The following is a 23,095-nucleotide window of genomic DNA, read 5'->3' as shown; positions in this document are numbered from 1 at the left end:
AGCCTGGACATTTATGAATATTTATGCACACAATTATGATGATGAACTCTATGAAGGATATTTTCTTAAAAATAGCAGAGGGAAGACAAAATATATTAGTTAGAGGAGACTAATTTCTGCTTAGAACCAATACTAGATTAATTCAGCAAGAACAATAATGAGGATGAAAGCAGCAAAAAAAAACACAATTTCATGTATGAAAATTCTAAATCTTATCAATGTATGGAGGCAATTGAATCCCACTGAGAGGCTACTCTTACACAAGGGTGCACAACTCTCACAAAAGGATTGACTTATTTTTAATGTCTGCCCAGTTAAACAGTAGAGTGATAAAAAGAGAATATCTAGCAAGGCTTCTATGGGACCATTCTCAATTAATATTAACTAGGGCAATAATGGAAAAGCAAGAGAAAGTTTACAGATGGCCTCTCAATACTACATTGCTTAAAAGAACAGACCTGCGAAGTTATAGAGACAAATATTTAGTGAAACAAATCTGCCGTCTACTAATAATTGCTTTCTGATATGGGACGCACTCCTAGTATATTTAAGTGGGCAAATTTTATCCTATACAAAGAATCTTCAGATGGGACGTGTGACAGAAGTAAACTGTTTGGAGAAGGATAGAAAAGAATTAGGAAAAAAAAAATCAAAGAACAGGACTACAAGAAGAATACAGATTACTGCAGAATAAAGCTAAGATACAATACAAAAATTTAGGACATATAAAGCTATATTAAAAACTAAACAACAATACTCTGAGTTGGGTGAAAAGGCAGACAAAATTTTAGCTTGGCAGATTAACACAGAGAATGATAAATGATATAAAAACAAACATACAATGTAGTATATAAGCAAAAAGAAGTTAACAACACATTGATATAATATTGTTCAAAACCATACAAATCAGAATTACTAGATTAGAATGAAATGGAAAAATTTTTTGGTGAACTTCCAAGGCTGGAAGACAGAGAAAGGATAGAATTAGATACTCCCTTCACAAGAGAAGAAATTGAAAAGGCCATGGGCACCCTACAGGTGAATAAATCACAGGAGAGGATGGATTTCCACCTATGTTTTATAGTAAATTCAAATAAATATTAATGCCCCTTTTAATTGAAATCCTGGGCCAAGCTGTGGAAATAACTACCTTTCCGGAGTCATACTAAACCATGATTATTATAGGGTCACCAATAAATAATAGGGACCCACAAAAAAAAACTTCATACAGACTAATTAAATGATGATTATTCTTCTTTGGCTTGGCTTCGCGGACGAAGATTTATGGAGGGGGTAAAAAGTCCACGTCAGCTGCAGGCTCGTTTGTGGCTGACAAGTCCGATGCGGGACAGGCATCACTTTCATTTTGATTATAAGATACTAGCAAAAGCACTGGATAATAGGTTAGGACAATACTTGCCAAAACTGATATATACGGACCAAGCAGGATTTCTTAATGGAAGGCATTCCTGAAGTAGTCTAGGATAAATATTTAATATTATACACATGGCAAAATTGAAACAAAATCTAAGTATTACAGTCTCCCGAGATGAGGAAAAAGCTTTTGACCCTTTAGAATGACCCTTTCTATTTATAATACTGGAAAATTTAGTATGGGCAAACATTTATAAATTGGATAAAAACTTTATACCATAAACCACAAGCTAAAGTAATAAAAAATAATCGGATGTTGGTAGTGTTCTTCTTGAGTAAATCAAGCAGACAGGGATGCCCCCTATTCTCAGCACTTTTTACTTTAGTGATTGAACTGCTGGCAAAGATGCTAAGAAGGAATCAGGATATAAAGGGTTTCAAAATCAGACAAAAAGAACATAAAATCAGTCTATTTGCCATTAAGTGCTTTCAGAACCAGCTAAATCTTTGGAAAAATTAAATATGGATAATAGTGAGATAATGCCATTAACAATTTTTTTATATGAAAGGTACCAAAAAGGAAATAAATGTAAGTGGAAGACAGATGGAATAAAATGTCTTGGAATAGCAATTGATAATTATTTGAAGAATCTGTCCAAACTATATTCTGTTTCTTGGGTAGATAGAAAGAGGCCTACAGAAATGGAGAGACTTACTGATTACTTTGGTTGGAAGGGTTAACTGTGTCAAAATGAAAGTGATGCCAAGACTGCAATTCCTTTATCAATCACTGCCTATTCAATTACCTAAAAACACTTTAAAGCTATGAAACAATCATATTAGACAGCTCCTATGGAACAATAAGGTATCAAGAATTCCAATGGAAAATCTGACCTGGGATTTCGGGCTGGAAGGACTTCCAGATTTAAAAATTTTTACCAAGATACACAGGCTAGATTTCTTGCTGCCTTCTTTGCTGTAGACAACCTTGGGTTCATATGGGAATGTACTCAATGGAAAAGGGGGAAGAAAAGGTCTTTAGTGATTTGACACTCCATTTATAGATAAAGAAAAAGATGGATAACCCCATTCTAATATATTTGATAATAACATAGCAAGAAATTAATGAATGTATGGGAAAAAATAGGGATATCAATAAAACAACATTGTGTAAAAATATGTTATTGCCTATGAATATGGGCAATAGAATATTAAATTTATGGTATGACAAAGGTATAAGATATATTGTTACACAGAAGGAACTCTTTGTCCTTTGAACAATTGAAACACAAATATGGAATGGCCAATGGACCTTCTTTTGTTCCCTCCAGCTTAGATAAAAGAACCAATGTTGACCCCACCTGAAATTAGTAAAACTGAATGAATGGTCTGGATGTGGAATGCATCCAAATTTATAACAACGATGTACTATGCTCTCCAGAGAGAGAGTGCAAAACCAGGGTTGCAGAGGTCAAGGGAACGATGGGAGTCGGACTTAGGTGTGGTGATTTCATAACGAAGCAGGTCAGCTTGGTGTAAGGACAGCATGACATCAATTATAAATGCAAGATATGGATTGGTTCAGTATATTTTTTTTACACCAATCATATCTTACCCTACAAAAGTTACATAGATCAAATGCTGAAATTTCAGAAATGTGTTTCAGATGTTGGACACCATGTGGTCATGCATGAAAGTGAGGCCATTTTGACAAGAAATAGCAGAAAAATTAACCAGGATACAGGAGTGACCTTCACAGGTGACCCAGAGCTATATCTAATAGGTAATTTCATGGACAACTTGACCAAATATCAAATCGCATCTTTAAAAATAGCTCTGGCAGTAGCGGAAAAAATATATATTGCGATCACTTGGAAGTCTGACTCCTCTCTACTGACAGCATGATGGTCTGTGGAAATGAACCGCTGTATACCTATGGGAAAGAAAATCACAGAATAAATAGGACTCTTTTGTTAACGTATGGCAGCCATATCTGGACTTCTTAGGGGCACAGATACTAATAAAAATGTAAAAAAAGTTACATACATATGTGTGTGTGTGTGTGTGTGTGTGTGTGTGTGTGTGTGTGTGTGTGTGTGTGTGTGTGTGTATATATGTATGTGTGCGTGGACATTACCCCTCCATAAATCTTTGTCCACGAAGCCAAGCCAAAGAAGAAATATATATATGTCTGTGTGTGTGTGTATATATATATATGTGTGTGCATGTATGTATGTGTCTATATACATATATATATGTGTGTATATATATATGTACGTATGTGTGTATACACACACACACACACACACACACACACACACACACACACACACACACAAAAACTGTTTCCCCAACTGTACTCTATATACTTAAAAATATATGTAAGCTCTGACGGTGAATGGACTTGTATGTATAGAAAGGGATGAAGGAGGGAGGGACTGTTTGGATTTTTTTTGTGTTTGTTTGTGAGAAAAGTTTAATATTGTAAATTTAAATTGTTACTATGCATTTTTTTAAAAAAGCCCAGAACATATTTAAAAAAAAAACTCTTGGCTGAAGGGAACAGGGTCTCTTTGTGCCATGGGTGTTTAGTTTCAGGCTTCTGTACCTTCTTCTTGATGGTAGCAGTGAGAAGAGGGCATGGCCTGGGTTGTATGTATCCTTGAGAAGATTCCATCTCTTGTAGTTATTCTTAACCAGCAATAAGGTGTACCATGGAGAGCATTGTGGCTGGTTGCATTACTGTCTGCTATGGTGGTGCCAACGCTCAGGATTAGAAAACTCTCCAGTGGTTTGTTAACTCGGCCTGCGACATCATGGCACCAGACTTCAATCCATCGAGGACATCTACAAGAGCTTAAAAAAAGCACTCTCTATCCTCAAAGACCCTGACCACCCAGGCTATGCCCTATTCACTCTGTTACCATTAGGGAAAATGGTACAGGAGCCTCAAGGCGAGCACTCAGTGGCGCAAGTGTAGCTTCTTCCCCTCTGCCATCAGATTCCTGAATAATCAATGAACCAGACACTTTTTGAGGACGATTATTTAAAAATTTATTGTTGTAAGGTGGTTTATATGAATGTTTGCACTGTGTTGCGATCGCAAAACAACAAATTTTGTGATTTGTTCATGACAATAAAATCTGATTCTGATGATTATTGGATCCCAGTTGGCAGAAATTCACCTTGGTGTGTAATTTAATATTGGTGCTTTGCAAGTTATTGCAAGTGTCTGGCATCCAGTGGGATATTTCTGATTACTTTGAAAGAGTTGCAGAAACTCTTGCACCCACATTCTGCTATCTTCTGGATTGGTTTCAATTATTTGGTGTAAAATTGCAGTCAAACGAAATGCAATCTTCCTGAAACTTGGCCAAAAAGAGGAAAGCTAAATATTATTGAAGATTTGAAGTGGAATCTCATTGGCACTTGGAATTGTTTGTTGGATATATCAATTCATTCTGGCAAAAATAAACATTGGGTACTTAAAATCTTCACACTTGCTTTTCTTCCATGTACCCTCCTTTTGAAGACTGCACTCTCCATGGCATTCAGTATGTGCTTCAAGGCATTCAACCTTTCCCATCGACTAATATTACTGCAGGTTGCATTTGATGCCACCACACACCTGACCTCATACAAAACCATGCTCAGGGTTCACGATGTGCATCATCAGCTGATAAGATCCACTGAGGTGTAAGAACATTCCCCATAAATTCTTCACAACGATCACTGATTATCACAATTGCCCTGCCAGTATGCTTTATTCCTGTGTCTCAATCAAAAATTTGCTCTTCAAGCTCCACGTCACTGCTGTCATTAATTTAATGGCCCATTGGCACAGTTCCTGCTTAAAAGAGATATTTTACCATTGGCCTCAGAAACAATCTATCGCCAATAAAAGCAGATAAGCTGCTGGTTCATCATCTTGCTTTTGGTTCAATTTCACCATTGCACGTTGTCATCAATGTCACCCCAGATAATATGTCTGTGGCACAGCTTAATAGAATTGCTAACACACAACTCCAACATTCCAGTTATGATCCCAGTCTCTGGTTCTGTCTGTGTGGATTTCGCATGTATTCCTGAAGCTGATTTCCTCCAGGCATATCGATTTCCTTCCACAAATGTGAGTTAATTGGTGACAAAATTCTGGGGCAAATGGTGATGTGAGGAAAAAAAATGGTAGTACTGACAGACCTGCTGTAACAACAGTACTGCCGCTGGTGTAGACCCACAGAGAGCAGAGACACAGCACTCCTGCCAGTTCCAACAGCTCAGTCTGACTTCCATCAGCTCCGTACAGGCTTCCAGTGGACCGTTAAAGGAGCTGATGTTGGTTTTATTTAAAATTCCCTGACTATGGGATCTGGACCCAAGATGGTAGTGCGCATGATCGGCAGCAACCATGAGAGGTTGCAAACTCCGGAAGACTGGCGCAGGGTACCAGAAAATGGGGATACCAATCCTTGCGTGGTCTGAGAGGAAGAAGCAGAAGAGATGACTCATGGGATGGCGGCAGTGAGGAGTTCAGCAGCTGAAGAAACCATGCAAGGTCGAGGGCTGCAGCTGACTCAATGTGAGGAATCCACAGTGGCTGTGTGTGCTGAAGACTTCGGTTAAGGGACTTGCACCTGGCTGAAGACTGCTGGAGACAGGCTTGAAACTGGCTGAAGGGGATCACATATCAGAACTGTGATGCGAGAGGGTGCCAAGGGTGTTGAAGGGTTCATAATTATATTGGAAGTTCGGATCTGGAGCTCGGGTTGCCAATGGTTTGGTTTGGACTGGAGTCTGTGTGGCTGCGGAGGTTGCAAGAGCACTAATCCACAGAAATTTGGTGACTCTTGGCGGGGGGTGGGGGAATCTCTTTTGTTTCTCTTTCTTTGACTGTCTGGCAATTTCTGCCGATAGCAAATCCATCTGCCTTATGACAGACAAAAACTATTTCATATTATATAGCCCTATTTTTATTACATGACAATATATTGTATCTTGAATGGATAGGATTGGATTAGTAAAAAAAAAAAGGCCTCTTGATGGTCATCATGAGCAATGAGCCACAGGACTGAGTTTCCACGATTTTCTCTGTGATTAATTGTGGCTGGGATTAGAGAAAAAAAATTATATTGAATGCTGAGAAAGAGGAAGTTTGAATACTCAAATGAAGCTACTTAAATACACATTTTTCTTTTAATTAGAACCTTCAGATCCATGGCTATTTTGGTGATGAGATCAGTCTCTTGCATAAATTCAGCACTAATAATAAAACCCCTGGTATCTGGGATTAGTAGATGCCAGATAAGTGAATTTATTGGTTGCTTGAGATGGTGTGTTGCATGACTGGCCAACTTACGGCGAGATGTGCCAATTTTAAACATCCATTTTTTTTACCTATTCCCTCAATTTTTTTTTGCCGGTTGCTTGAGGATGCTGGTTGCTTGAATTACAGATAACGAGGCTTTTATTGCATATTTTATGTTTGAACAGTAAGAAACCATGTGGTTTTACTTCAGTTTATTTTGATGCTTCATTTTATGCAATACAAAATATAATATTGAGACCATCTTGACTTTTATCACAAATATTTTTCACCAGAACTCCACTGAAATTACTGAAAATAATTGTTAATGGAAAAAAAATCCTGTTTCTGCTTTTAATGTATGTTGATGGATCTCTGTTTGTTTGCGATCTTTTACAGTGAATGAGGGAGGAGTAAAGCAAGCATCCAATTCTTGTCCAGATCCTGGAGAGCCTGAACATGGAGTCAGAATTGGTTCTGATTTTAGGTAACCAATTAATTTAAACATTTCTGTGAATTGCAATTATAGGTTAACAATGCAACCGATTTTCAAAAAAATTCTTCACCCACTGACCCACCATCCCCTATCATTCTGCAGAGCAACTGTGACAGAAAAACAACCAATCCTTTTCTAGAATGCCTGTGATATCAGACAGTAGACGTGGGAGATGATATATCTGCTTCCCTTGGCATGTGGGAGGAGTAGGGATGCTATTTGGTGGGTGGGGCTGTTTATTTGCCACATTAAATTTGGGCTAAAATCTAATCAAGTTTGTTTTTCTGCCAAGTGTTGAAATTGATTGTCTTTTTTTAAAACTGAAATAAATTTAGCTGCTGAGCACATCTTATGGACACACAGAGTTCAAATTGAAAGAAATAACCTTTTGCTGTTGAGAACCTTCTGACATTCTAGATTTGACCCAAATAACCTCAATGAAATGAATAGAATGAAATAAATGTGAGAATAACCACTGCTGGATTATTTGTGGATCACATGGTTTACCTGGTTCCGATGCATCCTGAAAGAAGTGGTCAGAGAAAGAATAGATTCATTGATTCTGATTTTCCAAATATCTTGAAGTCGTAACAAAGTTTTATTTCTACACATCAGTATTCAAAAAGATGTGAAGCAAGAAATGAGTGCCGGTACATTGTTCAGAATAATGTTTATGGTTCAAAAAACATTATAATCAACTACTTAAAAAAAAAAGCAGCAGATCATTTGGAAAATTACAATCTAGCCAAGTAGAGTTAGTATGAAGGGGAACCAATTTATTAAAGTTCTTTGAGAAGATTAGGGTTCAGTGGATTGATAAAAAGTAATCAATGCAACCTGCTTGATTCTTAAAAAGTATTCTATATATTGCTTTGCGAAAGGTTATTTCACAAGTTAAGAGCTCGTGAACTTGGAGATAACCGTAGAACACTACAGCACAGAAACAGGCCCCAACCATTTCTATTTGCCCAGTCCTACTGACCTGAACCCATAACCCTCCATACCTCTCCCATCATCGTACCTGTCCAAAATCTTCTTAAACGTTGAAATTGAATCCGCCTTTAACACTGAGTTAGAATTGAACATGAATTGAAAATGGAGCTTGGTCACATTTCTGAATGGTGAGAATTGCAACAGAGCTGATTTCAGTTCAACTAATGACTTTGCTGGTTATCCTTGACCCGAAAAACAGGATGAATCACATGCATCTGTATCCATTTTTGACAAAAATGTTCAGGTTCTTCCTCTTGGAACCATAGAACATTACAGCACAGAAGCAGACCCCTCTAGTCCATGCTGGAGTTCCCATTATTTTCTCTTGTCCCACTGAACTACACATTTACCATACCCTCCCAACCTCTCCCATCCATGCACCTATCCAAATTCTTCTTAAATGTTAAAACTGAGCCTGCATTCACCACCACAGCTGGCAACTATTTCAACACTCCCTCTACACTCTTTATGAGGAAGTTCCTTCCTAAACTTTCCCCATTTCACTCTTAATCCATGTCCTCTGGTTTGTATCTCACTTAGCCTCAGCAGAAAAAGTTTATCTACATTTACTGTCTATCTCACTCATAATATTAAACGCTTCCCTATTAACTTTTTCTGCATTCTACTATGCTCCAGGGAATAAAGTCCAAACCTATTTACCTTTCCCTGTAACTCAGTCCCTGAAGACTGGGCAACATCTTAGAAAGAGTGCAGAGAAGATTTAATATCTTAGTGATATTTTTCTTGTAATTAGGTGACCAAAGCTGCACACAATACTCCTCTAAATTTTGCCTCACCAATGCCTTGTACAATTTTACCGTAACATCTCAGCTCCTATACATATTTTTATTTATGAAGGCCTATATATCAAAAGCTCTCTTTACAACCCTATCCACCTGTGATCCCACTTTCAGGGAATTATGTATCTGTATTCCCAATCCCTCTGTTCTATTGCAATCCTCAGTACCCTCCCATTCACCATGTATGTCCTTTCTTGGTTTGTGCTTCGAAAATGTAACACCTCACATTTGTCTGCATTAAATTCCATCTGCTGTTTTGCCAGTTGATCCAGATCCCTCTGCAAGTTTTGAAAACTTTATTTACTCTCCAAGACTCCTCAAATCTTTGTGTCATCTGGAAACTTGCTGATCCAATTTACTACATTATCATCCAGATCATTGAGTATAAATTACATATAACAATGGTCCCAGCACTGACCCCTGAGGCACAGCACTTGTCACAGGCCTCTAGTCTGAGAAGCAATCATCCACCACTACTCACTGGCTTCTGCTATCCAGCCATTGTCAAATCCATTTTGTTACTTCACTATAAATTCTTAGCTTCTGAACCTTCCTGACTAACCTCCCACATGGGACCTTGTCAAAGGCCTTACTAAAGTCCATGTAGATAACATCCACAGCCTTTCCTTCATCAACTTTTCTGGTAACTTCTTCAAAAAACTCTATCAGATTGGTTAAACATGACCTCCCATGCACAAAGCCATGTTGGCTATCTTTAATCAGTTTCGGGCTATCCAAATAATTGGATATCTAATCCTGTAGAACATCTTCAAATAATTACAAGCTCACCAGTCTATAATTTCCAGGGTTATTTTGGAGCCTTTTTTAAACAACGGAACAACATGAGCTACCCTCCAATCCTCTGGCACTACACCCATGGGTAAGGACATTTTAAATATTTCTGCCAGAGCCCCTGCAGTTTCTATACTAGCCTTCCTCAAGGCCTGAAGGAATATCTTGTCAGGCTCTGGGGATTTATCCACCCATATTTGGTTTAAGACAGTAAGCAGCTGCTCCTCTTTAATCTGCATAGGTTCCTTGAATAACTGTTTGTTTTCCTTACTTCCAACAACTCTTGCCTGTTTCCTGAGTAAATACTGAAAAAATATATATTTAATATGTCCCCATCTCCTTTGGCTCGATACATAGCTGACCACTCTGATCTTCAAAGTGACCAATTTATCCCTTACTATTATTTTGTTCTTAAGATACCAAAAGAAGCCCTAAGGATTTTCCTTGATATTGTTTCCCAAAGAAACTGCATTTTTATTTTAACCTTCCTGATTTCTTTTCCTGAAAATCAAAATAAAATATCCTAATTTATTACTTGATGGTTTTTCATGCAGTTTTTATACTCCTCAAGTACCTCATTTGCTTCATGTTTCCTATACCTGCTATAGATCTCAACCAGATCCTGAAAATCTCTCAAAAACCAAGGATACCTATGCCTTCTAATCTTGACAGGAAAATTAAAATTTCACCTTTGAAAGTCCTCCACTTCCACATCCTTGCCTGAAAACAACTTCTCCCAGCCCACTCATTCTAAATCCTTTCTCCTTTCCTCAAAATTGGTGTTTTGTGGCAGTACACATAATTGCAGCAGTGAATTGGCCCCGCTTCTCATGTGTGGTCAGGGGGTCTGCCACAACAAAGATGGTGTTATAGGTCCTTCTCTTCCGATGCAGACCGGAGAAGAGCATACGCACTTGCGTCAGCATGACGCTAGTTCCAGGATGCGAGGGGTGGGCTCCGGATGGCCTTAAAGGCTGCAGCATGAACTTCAAAGTAAATCGGTCGTGTTAAGTGATCTCACAGCCTCCTGTCTCAGTTTTTCTCAATGAGCTTTCACACAACTTGCGACACTTTCTCCATTTTAGAAACTCAACCCTAGGCCCAGACCTATCCATAAATGTCTTTGAAACTAATGACATCATAATCACTGGACCAAAGATGTTCCCCTACCCCTATTTCTGTCACCTGTCCTGTCTTGTTCTCTAAAAGATCCATTATTGCATTCTCTCTAGTTGGTACTCCTATGTATTGATCTAGAAAACTTTCCTGAACACCTTTGACAAATCCATTTTACAATATGTGTAGTCAATATGTGTAAAATAAAAATCACCTTCTATCATAATCTTGTGTTCCTGCAGCTTTCTGCTATCTTTCCATAATTTGCTGCTCCAATTCTCGTCGACTATTTAGCAGTTGATAATAGAACCTAACGAATTTTGTCAGACCTTTCTCATTTCTCAGCTCCACCCATATTGCCTCAGTAGGCGAGTGCTCTGTTCTGTCCTGCCGTGATATTTTCCCTGACAAACAATGCCACTCCTGCCCCTTTCATCCACCTCATTCCAAAGCAATGGAAGCATGGAATATTGAGCTACCAGTCCTGCCCTTCCTGCAACTAAATTTCAATAATGGCCACAATCTCATAATTACACGTGCCAATCAATGTTCTAAGCTCATCTGCCTTTCCTACAATTCTCCTTGCATTAAAATGAATGCACTTCAGAAAATTTCAACCATGTACAATCCATTGATTTCTGACACTGCATCTAATTTTCACATGATCTTTTCCTTCCTCCACTCCTCTATCTGCTCTGGCACTCTGGTTCCCATCCCCCCTGCAAATCTAGTTTAAAACCCACTGGAACAGCATGAGCAAACCTTCCTGCAAGGATATTAGTCCCCCTCCTGTTCAGATGCAAACAGTCGCATCATAAAAGGACAAACCTTCCCTGGAAAAGAGTCCAATGATCTAGAAACCTGAAGTCCTCCCTCCTGCACCATGTGTTTAGCCACGTGTTTATCTGCATAATCCTCCCATTTCTATCCTCACTAGTACATGGCACTGAGATCACAACCCTGGAGGTCCTGCCCTTCAACTTAACTTCAGCGCCTAACTCCCTGAACTCTCCTTGCAGGACCTCCTCACCTTTTCTACACATTTCATTAGTCCCTATATGAACCAGAACATCTGGCTGCTCACTCTCCCTCCTGAGAATGATGTGAACGTGATCTGAGATATCCCGGACCCTGGCACCAGGGAGACCACATACCATCCAGGATACTTGATTTATTCCACAGAACTCTGACATTTCCCCCAACTATGGAATCCCCTATCAAGACTGCTCGCCTCTTCCCTTCCCTTCCTTTAGCCACAGGGCCTGACTCTATGCCAGAGACCTGATCACCATGGCTTGTGCCTGGTAGGTTGATCCCCCACAACAGTATCCAAAATAGTATATAGGGGAACAGCCACAGGAGTGCCCTGCACAGCTTGCCTGTTCCCTTTGCCTCTCCTGACTGTCACCCATCTACCCTCCTCCTGCCTCCTAGTTGTGTTAGTGTCCCTGTAACTCCTCTCTATCTCCCCTACTGCCTGCTGAATTATCCAGAGTTCATCTAACTCCAGCTCCAATTACTTAACCCAGCTTGTCAGAAGCTGCACTTCTCACAGATGACATCATCAGGGATACTGTTGGCTTTCCTGATGGCCCAGATTTCTCACGAGGAGCATTCCTCAGCTTTGGCTGCCATTCCCACTGTGAATGACAAGAGGAACAAAAGATAATATCTAAAACCTCTCCTTATCTCTGCCTACCTGCTGAATCCTATTTGTTACTCAAATAGGGTGTCCCTTTCTAAATTCAACTCCAACTATCCTTTGTCTCTTACTGGTTAACACCAAAGCCTGTTGAACCAAAGCCTTACCTCTCTGACGATGAATGCTCCCTTGGTTACATAGTCACAAGGATAGAAGATTGGCTAACTCATAGGAAATTGCAAATAGGGATGGAAGAGTTATTGCTAGGTTGGCAGTTTATAACAAGTCAGCTATTGCAAGTATCAGTACTAGGAAAACAGATGTTTGCAAAAATATTAATGAGATGGATAATGTTTATTTTTAAACACATTGGGCCAAGTAAAATGCACCAAAATTAAATTTTTAATTTAGACATACCATACAGTAACAGGCCCTTTCGGCCCATGAGTTTGTGCTGCCCAATTTACACCCAATTTGGCGGGCAGCAACCTCCTTTGAAGAAGACCGCAGAGCCCACCTCACTGGCAAAAGGCAAAGGAGGAAAAACCCAACACCCAACCAACCAATTTTCCCCTGCAACCGCTGCAACCGTGTCTGCCTGTTCCACATCGGACTTGTCAGCCACAAAGGAGCCTGCAGTTGACGTGGACATTTACCCCCTCCATAAATCTTCGTCCGCGAAGCCAAGCCAAAGAAAGAATCCTTAAACGTCTCATCCTTATATGTCTCATCCTGGGTGAGGACCTCATCCAGCTCTAGCCTTAGGGGCTGTTGAGGGAGCTGGAGCAGGGCGGAATCTTGGACTGAGCGGTTGCACTGAAAAGAGATTGGAAGTGTTCTGACCATCGGTTGAGGATGGAGATCTTGTCGCTGAGGAGGACTTTGCCGTCTGAGCTGCGCAGCGGGCTTTGGACTTGGGGTGAGGGGCCGTACACAGCCTTTAAAGCCTCGTAGAAACCCCTGAAGTCGCCAATGTCCGCGCTGAGCTGGGTTCGTTTGGCGAGGGTAGTCCACCACTCATTTTGGATCTCCCGGAGTTTGCGCTGAAGATGGCTGCATGCGCGACGGAAGGCTTGTTTCTTCTCTGGACAGGACGGCTTTGTAAGGTGAGCCTGGTGGGTAGCTCGCTTCTTTGCCAGCAGCTCCTGGATTTCCTGGCTGTTTTCGTCGAACCAGTCCTTGTTTTTCCTGGAGGAGAAGCCCATTACCTTTTCAGTGGATTGCAGTATGGTAGTCTTCAACTGATCCCAGAGGGTTTCAGGGGACGGGTCCGTGAGGCGGATTGCATCCTCGAGCTTTGCTTTGAGGTTTGCCTGGAAGTTTCCTCTCGCTTCGTCTGACTGCAGGTTTCCAACATTGAACCTCTTTCTGGGGGCTTTACTGTTCCTGGGCTTTGGCTTGAAGTGAAGGTTGAGCTTGCAGCGAACCAGCCTGTGGTCAGTGTGGCATTCCGGGCTGGGCATGACCCTGGTGTGGAGCACATCTCGTTTGTCACTTTCTCGCACCAGGATGTAGTCCAGGAGGTGCCAGTGTTTGGATCGGGGATGCATCCAGGTGGTCTTAAGGCTGTCCCTCTGCTGAAAAAGGGTGTTTGTAATGACAAGTCGCTGTTCTGCGCAGAGCTCCAACAGGAGGCGCCCATTGTCGTTGCACTTGCCGACGCCGTGCTTGCCCAGGATTCCTGGCCAGGTTTCTGAGTCTTTGCCGACGCGAGCGTTGAAGTCGCCAAGGATGACAACCTTGTCGGCTGTAGGGGTGCGTTGGATGAGGTTGTGCAGGTCAGTGTAGAACTTGTTCTTTTCTGCTGGTTCTGCCTGGAGGGTTGGAGTATAGACACTGATGAGGGTGATGCAACGCTTGTTTTGATGGGGAGTCGCATGGACATGATTCGGTCCAAGTGGCCTGTCAGAAGGTTTTCGAGTTTGGAGGCAATGAAGTTCTAGACCATGAAGCCTACACCAGATAGGCGTCGTTCATCCGAAGGCTTGCCAGACCAGTAGAGTGTGTAGCCCGCGCCGCATTCTTGGAGGCTGCCTACATCTGCCAGGCGGACTTCACTGAGAGCGGCTATGTCGATGTGAAGTCTGAGGAGTTCATGTGCAATGAGGGCAGACCGATGTTCAGGTCGGTGGCTGTCAGCCTTGTCTAGCATGGTTCAGATGTCCCAGCATGCTAGCTTGAGTTTGTGAGCATCTTTTGAGGGGGAGGACGTGGAGGGGAAGGACGTGGAGGGGGAGGACGTGGAGGGGGAGGACGTGGAGGGGGAGGACGTGGAGGGGGAGGACGTGGAGGGTGAGGACGTGGACCTGTACTCGGGCTTGCGCCAAGGAGCTTTTAGGTGGAGTGCAGTGCGCGCAGTACTGGCCCCACCCTTTACACCCATGGTTCGTGTGCTGTGGCCAAGCAAGCTGGGACGTGGCAGCGAGGTCCTTGGGTCGTAGGTTTTATATCGGAGTGGCCTTTTCCTATGGAGGTTTCTTACACGGGCTGGTGGGGTCTGCATCCCCTCCTAGGTTGGACCATACTGCCCAGACCGGGGCCGAGGCCGCCGCAGCTCTCCCTGCGCCCGCCGCAGCTCTCCCTGCGCCCGCCGCAGCTCTCCGCCTGCCTCACTCGATCGAGGCCGGGGCCGCCGTCTCCCCCTTGCTCCTGCCCGGATCGGGGCCGCCGCTGCCTACCTTTCGCCTGGACCGGTGCCGCCGCTGCTCTCCCTGTGCCCGGACTGGGGCCGCCGCCTCCAACTCTCTGCCCGGACCGGGGCCTCCGCCTGCATCACTTGACCGAGGCCGCCATCTCCACCTTGCTCCTGCCCGGATCGGGGCCTCCGCCTGCCTCACTCGATCGAGGCCGGGGCCGCCGTCTCCCCCTTGCTCCTGCCCGGATCGGGGCCGCCGCTGCCTACCTTTCGCCCGGACCGGTGCCGCCGCTGCTCTCCCTGTGCCCGGACTGGGGCCGCCGCCTCCAACTCTCTGCCCGGACCGGGGCCTCCGCCTGCATCACTCGACCGAGGCCGCCATCTCCCCCTTGCTCCTGCCCGGATCGGGGCCTCCGCCTGCCTCACTCGACCGAGGCCGGGGCCGCCGCCTCCCCCTTGCTCCTGCCCGGATTGGGGCCGCCGCCGCTTACCCTCAGCCCGGGCTGGGGCCGCTGCTGCTCTCCCTGTGCCCGGACTGGGGCCGCCGCCTCCCACTCTCTGCCCGGACCGGGGCCTCCGCCTGCCTCACTCAACCGCGGCCGGGGCCGCCATCTCCCCCTTGGTCTTGCCCGGATCGGGGCCGCCGCCGCTGCCTTTACTAGTCATCTAGTAAAGAGATAAACCCCACCCCATCCTCTTCCCTGCCCATCCATTGTGTGAGCAGGACTACTGGAATGGATGGAATCCCCCCAGAGGTCTGGAAGGCTGGCGGCAAAACTCTGCATGCCAAACTGCATGAGTTTTTCAAGCTTTGTTGGGATCAAGGAAAACTGCCTCAGGACCTTCGTGATGCCACCATCATCACCCTGTACAAAAACAAAGGCGAGAAATCAGACTGCTCAAACTACAGGGGAATCACGCTGCTCTCCATTGCAGGCAAAATCTTCGCTAGGATTCTCCTAAATAGAATAATACCTAGTGTCGCCGAGAATATTCTCCCAGAATCACAGTGCGGCTTTCGCGCAAACAGAGGAACTACTGACATGGTCTTTGCCCTCAGACAGCTCCAAGAAAAGTGCAGAGAACAAAACAAAGGACTCTACATCACTTTGTTGACCTCACCAAAGCCTTCGACACCGTAAGCAGGAAAGGGCTTTGGCAAATACTAGAACGCATCGGATGCCCCCCAAAGTTCCTCAACATGATTATCCAACTGCACGAAAACCAACAAGGTCGGGTCAGATACAGCAATGAGCTCTCTGAACCCTTCTCCATTAACAATGGCGTGAAGCAAGGCTGTGTTCTGGCACCAACCCTCTTTTCAATCTTCTTCAGCATGATGCTGAAACAAGCCATGAAAGACCTCAACAATGAAGACGCTGTTTACATCCGGTACCGCACGGATGGCAGTCTCTTCAATCTGAGGCGCCTGCAAGCTCACATCAAGACACAAGATAAACTTGTCCGTGAACTACTCTTTGCAGACGATGCCGCTTTAGTTGCCCATTCAGAGCCAGCTCTTCAGCGCTTGACGTCCTGTTTTGCGGAAACTGCCAAAATGTTTGGCCTGGAAGTCAGCCTGAAGAAAACTGAGGTCCTCCATCAGCCAGCTCCCCACCATGACTACCAGCCCCCCCACATCTCCATCGGGCACACAAAACTCAAAATGGTCAACCAGTTTACCTATCTCGGCTGCACCATTTCATCAGATGCAAGGATCGACAATGAGATAGACCAGAGACTCGCCAAGGCAAATAGCGCCTTTGGAAGACTACACAAAAGAGTCTGGAAAAACAACCAACTGAAAAACCTCACAAAGATAAGCGTATACAGAGCCATTGTCATACCCACACTCCTGTTCGTCTCCGAATCATGGGTCCTCTACTGGCATCACCTACGGCTCCTAAAACGCTTCCACCAGCGTTGTCTCCGCTCCATCCTCAACATTCATTGGAGCGCTTTCATCCCTAACGTCGAAGTACTCGAGATGGCAGAGGTTGACAGCATCGAGTCCATGCTGCTGAAGATCCAGCTGCGCTGGGTGGGTCAGGTCTCCAGAATGGAGGACCATCGCCTTCCCAAGATCGTGTTATATGGCGAGCTCTCCACTGGCCACCGTGACAGAGGTGCACCAAAGAAGAGGTACAAGGACTGCCTAAAGAAATCTCTTGGTGCCTGCCACATTGACCACCGCCAGTGGGCTGATATCGCCTCAAACCGTGCATCTTGGCGCCTCACAGTTTGGCGGGCAACAACCTCCTTTGAAGAAGACCGCAGAGCCCACCTCACTGACAAAAGGCAAAGGAGGAAAAACCCAACACCCAACCCCAACCAACCAATTTTCCCCTGCAACCGTGTCTGCCTGTCCCGCATCGGACTTGTCAGCCACAAACGAGCCTGCAGTTGACGTGGACATTTACCCCCTCCATAAATCTTCGTGCGCGAAGCCAAGCCAAAGAAAGAATCTATACCCCCATTATGTTTTGACTTCAAAATTATTTCTTGCTGTAGCAGAACAGATACTTGTGAAGGAAAAAAGTAAACATACCTAATTAAATTTTAAAAGACAATAAATACATTAATACAATATCCTAGTGCAAAACAAAGTGACTTGCAATTTTTCTGTTTTGCTATTGGAGCAGTCCAAGTTGTGTACCAAGGGAAGGTTGAAGAAACAATAGTTGTTGGAAAGAAAGTGAATTTGGACCTAGAGGTGACATACCCTTCCAGTCTACGAGGCCCTGTTATGCAAACATTATTCTGAACATTATAATTATTGGGAAATGCCAGGGTTGAATATCATTCAGTGTTGTGTTAGGTTATTTCAGTTTTGATGCCAACAAAATGTGTCAATTAGTTTCCATGCACATGAACTATTGGTTCATTTTTTTCAGTCGATTCTTAGCTGGAATAAACAGGAATTGGTATCATTAAGATGTGGTGGATTGAGCTGTGAAATCATCCACAAATAGTCCATCAGTCCAGATATGATATGTAGTCGCTCAAGTAAAATACAGGAGGACACTTGATTCAATTTGATGTTTGTGGATGAAAATGAATGTAACTGTGGAATAGAAATCCAGGCAAAGTGAAATCAAAGCCTGTTGAGAGAAAACATTTATACAAAGTGATGCTCATATCATTCTCTTGCATATTTGATAGTTTTGGCTCTCCCCATTTTTCTTCAAGTGGAAAACTCAAATATTGAAGAGGCAACCCGTTGAATTGTATCTTGTGAGAGGAGAAGGCTCCATCCCCTTTTGTGCCATTCAGAAGTTTATCTGCATCCCTCATACAAATAGAGTGATTTTATGGTTTCCTGCTTGGTGTGGTCAGCGTGAAATAAATGTGCTGTTTCATAAAAAAATAATAATTTTGCCCATTTGTTGATCAGACATTTCTCTGAGGAATTCAGAAGTTTCTATCCTAATGTGGAACTGATCACCAGGCTTTTTCTAAAGAGTCAAACACAGTCTCAAGCTTTGGTGGAGATCATTGATGCAGTTACAATGCATCTGTCCCAAATCATCCATTCATAAAACTCACCCTTCGGTTTGATAACAATTTAATTACTGTTGTAAGGAGCTCAATTCTGTAAATTCTGAAATATTGACGACTGAATAATGAACTCCAATCACAAAACATTGCACAATAATGAGTGGAAGGTTTCAGAAATATTTAGACATCAGATTATATCAAAATCACTTAATCCTTTCCAAATAAAATAAAATGTGTGGAAACAAAGAGATATAATGCAGTGCAAGAAAGTAATGGGAATGCAGCATAGTTAAATATACACCTATGAAATCCTTGCAAAGTTGGCTTATCGTTTTTTTTCCTTGATGAAATCATTTCCCCCTCAGATTCCGACTGATTGTCGCCTTTCAATAGCCCACTGACTTGAGTATTCACAGCACTGTTCCTTCCAGGAGTGTCACTCAACTGGAGGCCTCTTGCCACCTAGTGAAAAATCTGAGCGAGTATGGATTTCTAAAAGGGGAGATGTTGATTTGGATACATCAGTAAAAAGTGAAATAATTATCGATCCTCCTGACACTGGAATCAGTTTTTACTTAACAGAACCAACAAATCCTCTCAATTTTTAAGATAACTTCTTTCTGTTCAAATTATTGAACTTATTGAGCATTACCCTTCCTCCTGTTTGTCTGAGCAAGTGTCAAAAATGTACTTTTTGCCTAAAGACATTAATGCTGCCTGAGTTTCTGCAGAGTCCTCCCAATCTGCTGTAATACTTGAATTAAAATCTTACAAGTGCGAGCTTATTTTTATTGCACAACACTTGCAATTACACCTCCAAATTCAAGTGCACATAGGTTCAAAAGTTGGATTGGCTGGTCAACAGAAAAGGTGACTGCTATTTCAAGAATTACTCATGTAATTTACATACATATGTGTTGAAAATGGTTATTTGTTTTCAGATTTTACATTATTGTTCCAACATGCATTCTGCCTGTGTCTTATCTTCTCAGTTGGCACACCTGATGTGCTGTGCTAATTGCATTCATTTAATTCATTTGAACCCTGATTCTGTTGTGAGACTGAGATATGCACCCATTGCTATTATTCTAAATACATTATGTACAAAAACCAGAATGAGCTGCCCAAATGACTAACTCCCAGTAGCTCTCGCATCTACTGTGATGAAATGCTTTGAGAGGTTGGTCATGGCCAGTATTAACTAGTACCTGAGTAAAGATCAGGGCCCATTGCAATTCATCTTTCATCACAATCGCTCCACAGCAGATGCAATATTACTGGCTCTCCATTCAGCTGCGGATCACCTCGATAACGGCAACATGCACATCAGACCACTCTTCATCAACCAGAGCTCAGCTTTCAATACCATCATACCCTCAGTACTGGTCAACAAGCTGAGCATCTGCACCTTTCTCTACAACTAAATCTTTGACTTGCTCATCGGAAGGTCACAACAAATTTGAATTGGAAACCACACTGATAATCAACACAAGTGCAGCTCAAGAATATGTGGTTACTCACTCCTCTACTCATTAAACACCCATGGACTGTGTGGCTAGACACAATTCAAATTTGTCGAAGGCACCATTGTCATCCACAGAATGATAGACAGCAATGAGGAAGTGTACAGGAGGGAGATAAATCATCTGGTTGATTGGTGTCGCAACAAGAAGCTTGCTTACAACATTCGAAAAATCAAGGAACTCATTCTGAACTTGAGAATGGGAAATCAGAAGAACATAAACCAGTCCTCATCAAGGGAATGGAAAGGTTAAGAACTTCTAATTCCTGGTTGTCAACATCTTTGAAGATCTGTCCTCGGGCCTCCATGCGATCATGAAGAATAGTCATAAGCAGCTATACTCTGTGAGGATATTTAGTATGTCACCAAAGACTCCTGAATTTCTACAGGTATACATTATGGCTGGTTGCATCACTGCCTGGTACGGACATAGCAATGCACAGGACAGGAACAGACTACAAAAAGATGTGAACATGGCCAGTGCCATCGTGGGCATCAGCCTTCACTCCATCTAAGACCTCTATAAGCCTGAAGAAAGTAGCCTTCCAACCTCAAGGACTCTCATCACCCAGGCCAAGCCCTCTTCATACTGCTACAACTACAGCAAAATCATTGAGGACCCCTTCCACTCTGCACACAGCATCTTCCAGCTGCTCCCATCAGGAAAGAGATACAGGAGTATCAGAGCCAGCACCCAGCCCCAGGCTGAGGAACAGCTTCTTCCCAGGGACAATGAGAATGGTGAGCGACCAAAGAAACTATTTGCACAAACCATCCGAGACTTTCATAATTCATGAAGCAATATTTATTTGTATACATTAATACTTGTCCTGCGTGCGTATTGTTTGACTGTAGTTGTATTGTGTCTGTGTGTTTTGCGCCAAACTCTGGAGAATGCTGCTGCTTTAGGTTATGCCTGTGCAATCAGATGACAACAAACTTGACAGCCATCAAGGAGGAGGTACAGGAGCCTGGAGACAAATACCTAGAGGCTCAAAAACAGCTTCTTCCCCTCTGCCATCAGAAATCTGAATGGACAAAAGAAAATAAATCCTCACTTTCACTTCCTTTGCACTAATTTATTATTAAATGTATTTCATGGCAATATTTGCACCTAAAATGGTATCACAAAATAAAATGCATGTTCCTCAGAATAAATTCTAATTCGTATCTCTTAAACTTGATTTTAAGCATAGTTTTCTGCTATAAAATCAGAAGATTATTTTGTGTTATTTTAAATTTTCAGTTATTGCAAATCAGAACGAGAGTTAATTGTTTTTTTTAAAATCTTATCTCTCTCAAGCCTTGGAGCTTTGGTGCAGTTCACATGCGATGAAGATTTTGTTCTGCAAGGATCCAAAACGATAGTATGCCAGACAATTGCTGAAGTCTTTGCAGCCTGGAGTGACCACAGACCTGTATGTAAAGGTATGAATGTTGATAAGTTTCACTGCATATAAAATGTTTCCACAGAGGGGGGGGGGGGGCATTTGCATGTTATGAGAGTAGAGTTATTTGCATTAGTACAGGCATAACTCTGTTGAGCTGCATCACTTGATCACAACACTCAACGTCTTTCGACACCTTCTGCTTTTATTAAAGCAGTGTCAACTGAAGTGGTTTTCTTTCACCTAATGTAATCATTTTCTTCTTCCCCAGTGAATTCAATTGATAATACAACACATGAATTTCACATCCCATTTTTCACATGATGAAGGTCACAATGTATTTGTGACATTTCAGAAAGGTTAACCAGGTTGTCATCTAGGGGAGGAAGGGCCGAATGCAAGGCATCCAAGTTTGTCAGTTGAATAAAAAGAGGCATAAGTCAAATTGAGATGAGGATATTGTGGATCTGCAAAAGGATGTAGGCCCAGATGAAGTAAAACTTGGCAAATGAAGTTCAATATGGGGAATAGTGTGGTCATGTACTTCGGTTACAGAAAAGTCATCTCTCATCTCAGTGGGGGAAAAAAAGTGTAGAAATTAATGAAGTCAAGAGGGATCTCAGCTTTCTTGTGAATTAATGACACAAAATTAGCAAATAAGTACCAAGTTAGTTGAGAGAGCGAATTGTACCTTGTCATCTTATCGAAAGGGTTGAAATGTAGAAATGCAAACGTTCTGTCATGATTGTGCATGGTGTTAGTGAGGCTGTCCCCAGAGCACTTGGCAAGTTTTGGTTTCCTGCCTTGTCAATAATTTATAAACACGGGAGGCAGTCCAAAAGAGTTTCACTAGGGTTAAGAAGATTGTTCTATCAACCTTGACCTCAGCCGCTGAATCCATGACTTTTCTTCCCGCAGTACACAATCACCCTGACCACTGTTTGCCCTGCAAGGCTGCATGCTCAGCCCCCCAACCATGCTCCCTGTGTACCTATGACAGTGTAGTCAAACACTGCTTCAACTCCACCCTAAATTGGCAGATGGCACTACTATGGTAGGCTCTAACTCAAACATAGATGATTCAGACTATAGAAGGGAAATGGAGGGATGAGTGCTTGATTCCAGGACAACAAACTTTCCTGTAATCTCATTAAGACTAAATAGCTTCTATTGGAAGAGATTGAAAGAGGTACTGTATAGATGGGAATATATTCATTTTAATCGAAAGTTATCAATTTATTTAAATCAACCTCAATTTTAAGCAAAGAGAGGAAGTAATTTTATACAATTTTTTTCAAGTCATTATCCATTTTGATCCCCAAGTACTTAATCCCATTCTTAATGTCTGGATCCTGTTGAATAATTTCTACCAAAGGTTCCATAGCCAATAAAAAAGAGCCGGAGATAATGGACATCCTTGTCTCCTACACTTGGATAGTAGGAATGTTGAAGATACTTGGTCATTCATTACAACTCTGGCCTTGGGTTTATTGTTTAGACCTCAAATCCAGTTGATAAAGTTTTGACTTTATCTAAA

General features: G+C 42.5%; 1 protein-coding gene across 2 annotated transcripts in view; it reads left to right on the top strand.

Annotated features, from left to right (window-relative positions):
* Positions 1-23,095, top strand: part of csmd3b (CUB and Sushi multiple domains 3b) — a 927,060-nt gene that overhangs the window by 193,097 nt on the left and 710,868 nt on the right. For both annotated transcript variants that reach the window (XM_069920534.1, XM_069920535.1), the window contains exons 4-5: positions 7,076-7,163; positions 21,474-21,598. In XM_069920534.1, the coding sequence (XP_069776635.1) occupies positions 7,076-7,163; positions 21,474-21,598 (213 nt within the window). The remainder of the gene's footprint in view (positions 1-7,075; positions 7,164-21,473; positions 21,599-23,095) is intronic.

The sequence above is a fragment of the Narcine bancroftii genome, chromosome 2, assembly GCF_036971445.1.
Source record: "Narcine bancroftii isolate sNarBan1 chromosome 2, sNarBan1.hap1, whole genome shotgun sequence".
In the NCBI taxonomy this organism is placed as follows: domain Eukaryota; kingdom Metazoa; phylum Chordata; class Chondrichthyes; order Torpediniformes; family Narcinidae; genus Narcine; species Narcine bancroftii.
Note: the sequence above shows the minus strand (reverse complement) of the source record. Positions and strands in the feature narration are given on the sequence as shown.